General features: G+C 33.8%; 1 protein-coding gene across 5 annotated transcripts in view; it reads left to right on the top strand.

Annotated features, from left to right (window-relative positions):
- Positions 1–12185, top strand: part of RPS6KA3 (ribosomal protein S6 kinase A3) — a gene marked incomplete at its 5' end in the record, with an annotated part of 313574 nt that overhangs the window by 272856 nt on the left and 28533 nt on the right. For all 5 annotated transcript variants that reach the window (XM_079910436.1, XM_079910440.1, XM_079910437.1 and 2 more), the window contains 6 exons: positions 128–208; positions 962–1041; positions 1626–1732; positions 5653–5690; positions 5926–6068; positions 6269–6339. In XM_079910436.1, coding sequence (XP_079766562.1) covers positions 128–208; positions 962–1041; positions 1626–1732; positions 5653–5690; positions 5926–6068; positions 6269–6339 — 520 coding nt within the window. The remainder of the gene's footprint in view (positions 1–127; positions 209–961; positions 1042–1625; positions 1733–5652; positions 5691–5925; positions 6069–6268; positions 6340–12185) is intronic.

The raw sequence follows: 12185 nt of genomic DNA, 5'->3' as shown, positions 1-12185 counted from the left end.
TATATGCGAATTCACGCTTTTATACATATAAGCAAAATTTTATTTAAAATAGTCACCAAAGAGATTTTGTTTTAAAGATTGTCTCTGGAAGCTATTACAGTATAGCCATATGTGTAATATTTTATAGTTCGAGACCGTGTTCGGACAAAAATGGAGCGTGATATCTTGGTAGAAGTTAACCATCCTTTTATTGTCAAGTTGCATTATGGTAAGTTATGAACAACCTGCCATCTCATCCCTTTACCTCATTCTCCCACTCCCTGAGTGCATTCAGATATACTAATGTATATAAATATTTATTTGTGTATATTTGTATGTGTCTAGTAGATACATATAGTAAAGTCATGGAAATTAAACCATTACTTCTTAGATAAATTTTAGAAGCTTTTATTGCATTTAGGTTCGTGTTTCTTTTAAACATTATAGTTTCTGAGTGATAGCCATAGGAACAGGTAATAATAATCATTTTTAAATTATAATAATAATAATGTACCAGTATTTTATAGTCTATATGTGTTAGCCTAACTTACAAGCAAGAAAGATCCCTAATATCGACGTCCTGATGTTCTTATTCTGTGTAATTAAAGCTAACCAATCCACCTTTTTTTGTAGTTTAAGTGACATGGTATTTTGTATTTTGTTTCATGGTTAAGTAAGTCCTTTCTGTTGGGAATTTTTCTTATTGACTGCATGTTCTAGAACTGTTGTATTCCTGAGAGACTGTTGCCTGAATAAAATCTAACAAATGTTTTAGTGGTTCCATAATAAGAAACACTGCATTTAACATTTCTACGTGGAAATTAAGAGGAATCATTGGTTAACTTCTAAATAAAAATCAGTTTAGATCTATGATGTAGTCATTAATTTGCTAAAATAGTATTCATTTGTGAATGAGTTGACCTAATGTAAGCCCCCCAAATTAAACTATGAATTAAATGGAAATTTTCTTTTCTTCATTCAGCTTTTCAAACTGAAGGGAAGTTGTATCTTATATTGGACTTTCTCAGGGGAGGAGATTTGTTTACACGCTTATCCAAAGAGGTATATAATTAATCTCTGTTTTAAATCTATTTATACACATCCTTTTTCAACTAAAGCTTTGTTATATTTCAATATTATGCTTGTCGTATTTTGTCAAGTGGCACAAGATTCTTACATTGACGAATCAGAGCCAAAAAGAGTTATTTTACTAACTCCTCAATTTATTCGGAAAGTAGATTTTAAATTGATAAACTGTCTTTTGCCCTGCTTCTTTTAGTTATAGTTTTTTCAGAAGCAATAATATAACAACAAGATATCCTTAAACAATCAGTAGTGGAAATTCAACCTGCATTGTAAAGATCATTTTTCATTTCTAAGGTGTTACTGTGATGGAGCAACAATGGCACAATCTGAATATAGTTGTTACTTAACAAAATGTAAAATTATTTTCCCCACAGTGCATATTTAGCATTTAGTAAGTCATTAGTTGACTAACTCAGTCATTTTTGAAATTTCCTTTCATAAGTGAGTTGTGTAATTAGCATATTTATAATTTTTTGATATTTAAACTGTAGGATGGAACTTTAAAAAAATAGCAAATGCAAAAAGAAAATAAAGACAGAAAAATTATTATTTTATTTTAGGTCATGTTCACAGAAGAAGATGTCAAATTCTACTTGGCTGAACTTGCGCTTGCTTTAGACCATCTACATAGCCTGGGAATAATCTATAGAGACTTAAAACCAGAAAAGTAAGGAATCATGCTGCTAAGTTGAATACAGTGTAATATAATTATTTAGGGGGTAATATAAAATAATATTATTTCATAGAACTACCACAAACACTGGATTAGAATGCCTATGCTTCACATTTCTGCTAACCCTTTATGTGCTCATACTTTTAAATATCTGTTAATCAAAATACCTGTTAACGTTACCCTTGTTTTCATTTGCATTCTTTGATTTTTAATGAAGTGGAAATCTATGCTTATAGCTTTATTGGCAGTTGTATTTTTGTGTGATTTTTCTGTTCATGGCCTTCACTCATTTTTCTTTTGGGGCGTTGTTTTTTTCCCATTGTTTTGTAAGAGACCTTTCTATACAGATTAAGAATTTAACCATTTGACATATGTTGCAAATACACTTTTCTAGTTTATCTTTTAATTTTATTATTTTATTATGTATGTATGTATGTATGTATGTATGGCTGTGTTGGGTCTTCGTTGCTGCACGCAGGCCTTCCCTAGTTGTGGCAAGTGGGAGCTACTCTTCGTTGCGGTGTGCGGGCTTCTCATCGCAGTGGCTTGTCTTTGTTGTGGAGCACAGGCTCTAGGCGTGTGGGCTTCAGTAGTTGTGGCACTCGGGCTCAGTAGTTGTGGCTCACAGGCTCTACAGCGCAGGCTCAGTAGTTGTGGCACACAGACTTAGTTGCTTCGCGGCATGTGGGATCTTCCTGGACCAGGGATTGAACCCATGTCCCCTGCATTGGCAGGCAGATTCTTAACCACTGCGCCACCAGGGAAGCCCCTATTTTTTAATTTTGTGTTATTTTAACCTACACAAGTATTTTTCCCTCAGATCTACCAGTCTTTCCTTTTGTGGTTTCTTCTGTGACTTTTATTCTTCGAAGGGCTTTTCCAATTCTCATGATAAGATTTTTTTCTTCTAATTTTATGGTTTCTTTCTTTTTTTTTTTTACTTTTAACTCCATCTAGAAATTTTTTGGTATGAGGGATGGCATGGAGCTAATTGTTTCCTCCAAATACCATTTATTGAAAATTTTCTTCTCCACATGATTTCAAATTTTTAATGAGAGTTAAGCAAATTTCCCTTTACTTTTATAGTAGTGGTTATCAAGAAGCTAATATTATTTAAATTGTACACACTTCTGTGTTTTAATTTGTTAGTGTTTACTATCTACCACTTTGAGAAAGAAAGGTTTTCTTTTCTCCTTTTTTAAGGATATAAACAAGAGCCTTGTTCTATCAAGAATTTTTAAAAATAGCTTTTTTGAGATATAGTCCACATACCCCAATGTTCATAGCAGCATTATTTACAATTGCCAAGATGTGGAAGCAACCCAGCTGTCCACCAACAGATGAATGGATAAAGATGTGTTATAAATATACAATGGAATATTTCTCAGCCATAAAAAAGAACAAAATTAGTGGCTGCTGGGGGGTGGGGCAGGAATACAGAGGTGGGGAAGCGGTAAGGTACAAAGTATTGGGTGTAAGTTAAGCTCAAGGATGTATTGTACAACACAGGGAATATAGCCAATATTGGGGAAGAGCTGTAAATGGAAAGTAACCTTTAATTATACTAAAAAAATTTTTTTTAATTAAAAAAAATAGTTCTACCACCTAAGTATGCATTCTTAAACAATATAGGTTTCATTTGTTTTAAACTTTATTAAATAAATACTGTACATAAATCTTTGTGTCCTGATCTTTGGACCTATATGATATATTAATATCCAGCTATTAAAACTAAAGTAAACAAGTCGATGTTTTTTAGTATATTCAGAGTTGTGTAACTATCATCTTTATCAAGAATTTGGATATTACTTACCTTAAAATGTTACATGCAAAATTTAAATTATATATTACAATAGGAAACAAAGGAAATACTCCTTTGGAATCCTGTTAAGTGATCATTTAGAAATTGTTATACTTTCATATTTTACGGTTTTTTTCAGGTATTTTGTTTTCGGATAAGTTTCATATGGTTCTGATTTTATTCCCCAGATAATGACTGAGTTTTTCTCATCATTTTCCCAATTTCTGACTATCACAACATAAAATATAATTCCTAGTGAGAATGAATATTCAAGCACATAGCCCTTAGAAGAAAAATTTACTGTGAACATAAGATTAAGCATTCATAATAAAAATGTGTTCGTGTTTTATATCATTTAATTGAATGTATTTATTGTAGACCATTGTATTACTGTTGGTTTTAAAATTATATATAAAGCATGGATCCTGTCTCAAAGATCAAATAAGATCTAATGTGGGTAAGATTGCTTATAGTGAGATTTTTCACGTAAATGTCTAGACTACACTATTAAACTGAAATCACATTTAATTGTTAAATGATCCAAGTGATATCATCATGTAGAGCTTAGGAGAAATTTAAATTTTTAGACCAATTGTTTTACGCACTATAAGGGGTTTTCCAGATCCTTTTAAACTAGAACTCTGTTACAATAAATATGGCTAAAAATAATTATTAATAATTGAAAGGGAACTTTGCTTATTGAGAGTAATACAGTTGACTTTTTCTTTCAAAGATAAAGGACGGGCATGGTTATCTTAGAATGCACTTGCTATAGGAAGTATAAGTAATTCCCTTTTAGCCATGTTTTCTTTTTTAATTTTTTCAAAATTACCAAGAATGATTTGAGGTTTGTTTTGTTTTGTTTTTAGAACTGTCTTCCAGGTATTGATTAGACAGAAGGGAGGATGATTCCCACCATACCTAATAATTCCCTTTATATTCCCTAAATGTATTGGTCTGCTTTCTAGTCAAGCATAATCAAGATCAATATTTTTTTCATAACAAGTCCTTTGTAGTGAAAGAGACTTGAACACTGTGTCCCTACTGAATTACCCTCACTGGTAAACATTATTGTAATCATAGTTGAACTGATGATATAGGAAGGTTGGTAGTATTTTTGACATAGTAAAATTTTATTATAACAAAATTTGGCTTGCACATTTTTTTAGTTAATTAAAAGAATTAAAAGTAAGGAAATAAAGTAAGGAATTAAAAGGAATTAAATGTATTAAAAGTAAGGAAATGACTATATTATGGAATAGTTTTGAATATGAGTGAAATAGTTGACCTTATTACTTGACCTTTCAAGTCAGTATACTCAAATACCCATCCAGAAATGCAGTAACTGGCTTAACAGCTTAGTACTTACTCCTTTCTATAGCTCCTTAATTAACGACCTTACTCTCCACTCAAGTATCTGCTAAAGCCAGAAACTTGAGTGTCTTCTCCAGTTGTTGTTCTTTATCATAAGTCATACCTAAGAGCACACTATTCTTTATTTTTCCTTCTAAATTGTTTTCTAAAATTGCAGATCTGATTATCTTTACCTTCCATTCATGTAAACCTTTTATGATCTTCATTGCCCTTAAGAAGAAATCCCAACTCTTTGGAATGCTCTATCAGCTCTTTGTAGACTGGCCCCATTCATGCAATATACATTTCTTCTTTATCTGTGCTCTACCAAACAGTGAGCTAAAAGCTAGTAAAGAATGATTGAGTCAGATGCCTTTAAAATGACAGCTCTAACACTTTTGACTTAACTATCCAGACCTCTGTCTATTGTGCAAGCACTAGGGAGTTTAGTTAGGCCACCTCTGCAGAAAGGCACTAAGAGCAACTTAGAATATAGGTCTTGGTTCCTTTCCTCATAGTTCTCAAGTGTCCCTGGCTCATTAATACAAGTTATAAGGCTTTGCCTTTGGGATTCGTTATGTATGTGTGTCCAAAAAAATAATTTTTCTCCTCCTTTACCTTCGCCTTTTTATTCAGAGTCTAAAGCAATATTTTGGAATGAATGTGATGATCTGATACTTAACAGAGTAATTTCAGTTTTAACTTCGAAAAATCTCTCTTTAATGGTTTGAAAAGATTTTCTAACTTTGTTTTCTTTCAGCATACTTCTTGATGAAGAAGGTCACATCAAGTTAACAGGTAAAAATCCTCATTTTGTTAAAATAGTCTCTCCTACTCTATATAATTAATTTCCTTTAAGGTTGATCATGGTATAAATATTAAGTAACACATTGTGTTAAAAACTTGAATTAGAATTTTTAAATAATTAATGTAAATATTGGAACTATTAATGTAAACTTTGGAACTCAAAGTTTAAACTTTACGTGTGCAAATTATTGTAGGATATTTATGAACTTGATATTTATTTTGGCAGATTTTGGCCTAAGTAAAGAGTCTATTGACCATGAAAAGAAAGCGTATTCTTTTTGTGGAACTGTGGAATACATGGCTCCAGAAGTAGTTAATCGTCGAGGTCATACTCAGAGTGCGGACTGGTGGTCTTTCGGTGTGTTAATGGTAAGGTTTGGGGTGTTTTTTTGTTTGTTTTTTTTTTTTTTGAAGTTCACTAGTGAATATAGTAGAAATATAAATCACTTGTTTTATTGTATAGCAATTTTAGAAGATGTGGTTGTAATTAAGATGATGCTTTTTTATCTTCTAGCCTTCAGATTTTATACCTACTGACTAATACCTCTGATTATTTCGCCTTTTTATAGTTTGAGATGCTCACTGGTACACTACCTTTCCAAGGAAAAGATCGAAAAGAAACAATGACTATGATTCTTAAGTAAGTACTCCCTAGTGGATGTGTTTTGATGAGATTTAAAAATAAATGCTTCAAACTAAAAAATGAGATTTTTAGAGTGTTAGCTATAGTATAAGAAATAACTAAGAAATTCATTGATATTATGACATCAATATTACGTGGTTTAAATATGAGCAAACCCCATAGATCTAGAATACTCATAATTATCTTCATGTTACTACTGAAAGGTTTACGTTTGAGATTTGGAATATGAAAAAGATGCCCATTATTCTACTTCTGTTTACGTTGTCCTGGAGGTACTAGCAAGTAAAGTAAGGCATCCAAAAGAAGTGCAGCTTAAGGTTTAAAAAGCAGAAATAAAATTGTCATTATTGGGAATTCCCTGGTGGTCCAGTGGTTAGGACTCCACGCTTCCACTGCCAGGGGCCTGGGTTCGATCCTTGGTCAGGGAACTAAGATCCCGCAAGCCCCACGGCGCGGCCAAAAAAAAATTGTCATTATTTAGTTAACATGATTGTGTCCATAGAAAATCCAAATCTTCATATAAATCCTTGGAATTAATGAGAGCTTGGCAAAGTTGCCGGATAAAGGGTCAATAAATAAAATCTATTTCATGTCTGTATACTAGCAACAGAAAATGGAATTTTTTTAAAAAGATACTGTTTACAATAGTAAAAAAAAATCAAACCTAGGGATAAATCTAGCAGAAGTTATGCAAGAACTTTATGCAGAGAACTTAGAAAATGCTAGGAAATTTTAAAAGACCAAAGTAACTTGGAAGGTTGTACCTTCCAATATTCACATTATGACAGACCCAAGTGTTATAAAGGATGTGTGTTATCCAATAAAAAAATATAATGTGAACCCCATACATAATTTTTAAATTTTCTAGTAGCAACATTAAAAAAGTAAAAAGAAACAACTAAAATTAACTGTAATATATTTTATTTAACCCAGTATATCCAAGATATTATCATTTCAACATGTGATCAGCATTAAAAAATGATCGAGACATGATACATTATTTTTTTTATTTGAAACTCACTGCAGGTTTTACACTTACAGTTTGAGCTAGCCACATTTCAAGTACTCAGTGGCTGTATGTGACTAGTGGCTACCATATTGGACAGCATGACTGTAGTTTCAATGCAAATCATATTTAAATCCTAACAATTTTTTTGTGTGGAACTTAATAAACTGGTTCTTATATGATAATACAAAGGACCAAGAATAGCTAAAACACTCCTGAAGAATATCAAGATAGGAGGACTTGCTTTACCAAGTATCAAGCCTTGCTATAACTATAATTAGGACAATATGGCATTAAAACAAGTATAGAAAATAGAATTGTGCAATGGACTCGAGAGGCCAGTAGCAGACCTATACATATATGGACACTCGATTTACAACCATTGGAAATTGCAGAGCAGTAGGGAAATAGCACCTTTTTTAGTAAATCATGCTGGAAAAAATGATATTCAAACAGAAAAAGATAAAACTACCTCACACCATACACAAATCATTTCCAAGTATATTACATATATATATATATATTTTTTAACATATATATGGGAAAAGGGAAGAAAGATTCTAGAAGAGAATATAGGAGGAATCTTCATGACCTTGGTGTAGAAAAAGTAGTCTTTCAACACAAAAAGCATGAGCCATAAAGGAAAAGATTGATAAATTATTACTACATTAAAATTAATAACTTCTCATCAAAATATTCCATTGAAAAAATAGAAGAAATTTATAACATATAACCAACAAAGGACTTGTTTCCAGAAGATGTCAAGGACTCCAGTCAATCAATAAGAAAAAGACAGCCCAGTAGAAACATGAAGAGACGTAGGGACTTCACAAAAGAGGATATCCTATGGCCAATAAGCTTATTAAAAGATGCTTGCCCTCATTAATCAGAAAATGCAAATTAAAACCACAGTGAGCTACAACTACATACCCGCCAGAGTAGCTAAGGGTACAAAGACTGACAATACAAAGTGCTGACGGGCTGTGGAGCAGTGGCAGCTTTCATACATAGCTGGAAGGAACGTAAATACTCATGTAACCTCTTTGGAAAGCAGTTTTTGGCATTTCTTCTAAAGTCAAATACATGTATAACCTCATCCAGTAATCCTGTTCCTAGGCATGCACCCAGTTTTTATGCATCAAGGTACTTGCACATCAAGAAACAAGTACCCAGATATTTATAGCAGCATTATTTATAATAGCCAAAAGGTAGAAACTAGATTCTTAACAGAAGAATGGACTAATAAATTGTGGTATATTCATACAATGGAATACAGCAGGGGTTGACTATAAATATTTTAGATTTTGTAGGCCACACACAGTCTCTGTCACATATTTGTATTTTTTATTATTTGCTTCTAGCACTTTTAAAATGTAAAAACCATTTGTAGCTCAAAAGCCATACAAAAATAGGCTGAAGCCTTTTGCCCGTGGGTGTAGTGTGCTATACAGCAAAGAAAATGAACAAACCACAGTTACATACAATGACTTGGGTAAATCTCACAAGAATGTTGAGCAAAAGCAATTCAGACACAAAAGAATGAATACTACACAGATGATCCTATTTATAAAGTTTTAAAAGCAGACAAACTAAAGCATAGTTTTTAGGGTCCCTATTTAGATGGCAGAAGCCTGCAGCAAAATCAGGAAAGTAGTTACACTGGATGAGGGGTTCTGGCAATGTTATATTTCTTGGCAAGATGACTGTTCACTTTGTGGTCAATCATGGAGCTGTGTACTTTGGTTTTGGGTTTGGGAGGTTTGGTTTTGTTTTTTGCACTTTATGTTATTCTTCACAATAAAAAACATTGAAAAATATTTGCTATACAAATGAATGTTCAGTGAACCTTCATCACTCCATCTACTCTGGCCCCTTCCTTTCAGCTAATAGACACACTTTAGTGTTGAGAAAAACAAACCATTTCTTTGACTTGGCCTATCTTTCAAGTTTCTGCAGCATCTTCCTGCATTCTTTCAACAAAAAGCCTCTTTAAAGAGTGGTCTGTGCTTTCTCTTACTTTTTTTTTTTTTGGCTGCTTTTATCCCATAGCCTGTTTGTCGTTCATTTCTACCGCTCCATTGAGCGGCTCCATTCTCTCACTATGGTCATCAGTAATTTCCTGGTTGCTTAAACTAGTGGCAGATTGTCAGAAAGGTGACTCTTTGTATGATTTGTTCACGCAATTCATTCAACAGATGATTGAGGTCTTTCTATATGTACTTAGGATGCAATGTGAACAAGAGTGACAAGATCTTCTGTGGTCTCACTGAGCTTGCATTCTAGTGGGGGAGACAAGGAATTAATATTTAAACAAATAAATATAATAATTTCCCGTAGTAATAGGAGCAGTGGGGATAATAAACCAGGGTACTTTTGAAGTCTGAGGGAAGGGGCAGGGGCAGGAATCATTTTAGATGAGACATTTAAGGAAGGTCTCTCTGAGGAGTATTTGACACTGCTGGCCACCCCCTCCCCCCTTCATTTTTCCTACTTTCATCTGCTTCTCCCACCTCTCTAACCATTCCTCTTTTGGTCTCTTTTGCTTGACCATTCCTTCTCTGCCTGCTTTTCTCTTTTTAATTATGAAAAATTTCAAGGGTAAATTCGCTAAAATAGAATAATACAGTGAACATACGTATACCAATCACCCACATTCAACAGTCATAAAGATTTTGCCACATTTGCTTTGTCTATTCCTCCTTTCTTTTTTTCTTCTTTACTGAAATAGTTTAAGCATTCCAGACATGTCATTTCTCACCTACTGCAGTTTGCATTGCTAAAATGTATGGATATTTTCTTATGTAAACTGGTAATAGTTATCTAATACCAATCCTTAACCAGATTTTTCAGGTTTTCTCCAAAACTGTATCCCAAATCAAGTCTGCACATATCCTTTCGTTGTATTTCTTCAGCTTCTGTTCATCTAGAACAGTGTACCCCTGTTGTTCCCCTGCCATTTACTTGTAGAAACCATGTCACTTTTATAGAATTTCACTTTCTGAATTTATCTTGTTAAAAGATGAGACCACTTCTTAATATCTGAAACAAAAAGCATAAAGGTGATTGTATTGCTTACTATAGTAGGGAAAGCGGTGCTGGTCCAGTAGAATCTCTCCAAGCAGAGTAGACCATTGTTCTTATATAGGGTTTTGGGGAAGGGTGGAGTTCAAGAATTGGCAGGTTTTCAGGGCCTAAAATGAATCGACATCATCTGTAAGTATGGTTACTTGGGTGGGACTCTTGGCACTCAGGTGTGGTTATTGGCGTCAGTTCATTCTTATTTGGCTAATTTTCACAGATGAAGAGCAGTTACTGATTCGTTGGTTTGCAAAAACAAAAAACTCTGTTCACCTAGGCAAGTTGTCTTTGATCAATTGAATGGTTCTGGCGCCTCTCGTTACCATGGTTACATAATAATTAGTCTTTTCCCAGGAGTGTGAAGTTTTTTTATTCTCCTTGTGATGTTTTTTCACTTGTTACTTTATCCTGTTTTTGGTTAAACTTTTTTGGCAACATTATTTCATAGCTCGTGCTTTTGCACCCTATTGCATCACATCAGGAGGCTTACGGCACCATGTTGCCCCACTTTAAGTGATGAATTCCCATGGTTACAGCTGATCCCTCCATTGTAAAGTTCCCTGTCAGGTTTTCATCTAATAGTTTCAGCCACTGATAATCATTACTTGAAACAGTTATTTTATTAGGGATTTTAAATTGTGTATTTTCTATTACTGTTATTCCTTCACTTATTAGCTGGTATTTTCCAAAACAATGAGCTTTTCCTCATCAACTAGGGCTATTTAGTTACCTTGAAATAAGGCTCAAACAAGATGAGCCCCAGTGGGGGTGATGTCCGATGAGTTGGGTTTTTATGTTAGTTTTGGCTTTTTCCTTTTCCTTTTTCACTATAACGAAGTCATGGGATTTAATAATCAGTGTGATTCAGCCAATTGCATTCATTATTTTTAATGCCCAAATTGTTCTTTTTCTGACCACCTTTTAAATGTTCTCGTTACCCAGTGTTCCATCTCTGATATGCTTTTCTCCCCGCCTGGACTCACTTTCCTGACTGACATCAGTCTTTCCAATAACTATTGAACATTTTAATTACTCCCAAATCACTCTTTCTTACCTTAATTTACCAGGCACCAGACCTTTATTTCCATTTACTCACCTGCATGACTTAACATTTTTAAACTAAATTTATCTTTGTTCGCTGTTCTGTTCCTCTTCTTGTATTCCCAATTAACAGCTTTTCCATGTACCCTATCTCCTAAGCCAGAAACCTAGAAATCATTCTTGACTTCTTCCTCTCTTGCATACAAAGGTATTCACCAAATTGACTCTCAGAAATATTTCACTGTCCCAGCCTTCCTTCTGCATTGCACTGCTTACAGTTCTCAGATCTCCTACCCATGGTGATCTCCTACCCACACTATAGGGCCGAGCTTCTAAGTAGATTGCTCACTGCCTACCACCGCTTCCTACTCCAGATCATTCTATACTTCCCTTGGAGTTCCCTCTTGAAAATAAATCTGGTCCGTTAGTCCACTGTTTAAAGACCTCTGCTATATCCCTGTTACCAAATACGGCAGTGTTTCCCCTCGTTTCTGTCGTTCAACAGAATGCTAATTCTACAAGATGTTAATAGGTATTCTCTGAAGAAGAGGTGCTAAAAACAAATGTTTAGAAAAATACTGATTTCATTACTCTAAATTTATCGGCCTTTTATATGCAACGTATTTTATTTTTATGTCTCTCACAAGGGGTATAATAGATAGCATTCCACAAACTCACTGGATCATGAAATATTTTTTTGTTGTTGCTAAGTGTCTAG

The sequence above is a fragment of the Stenella coeruleoalba genome (genome assembly GCF_951394435.1).
Source record: "Stenella coeruleoalba genome assembly, chromosome: X".
Taxonomy (NCBI): Eukaryota; Metazoa; Chordata; class Mammalia; order Artiodactyla; family Delphinidae; genus Stenella; species Stenella coeruleoalba.
Note: the sequence above shows the minus strand (reverse complement) of the source record. Positions and strands in the feature narration are given on the sequence as shown.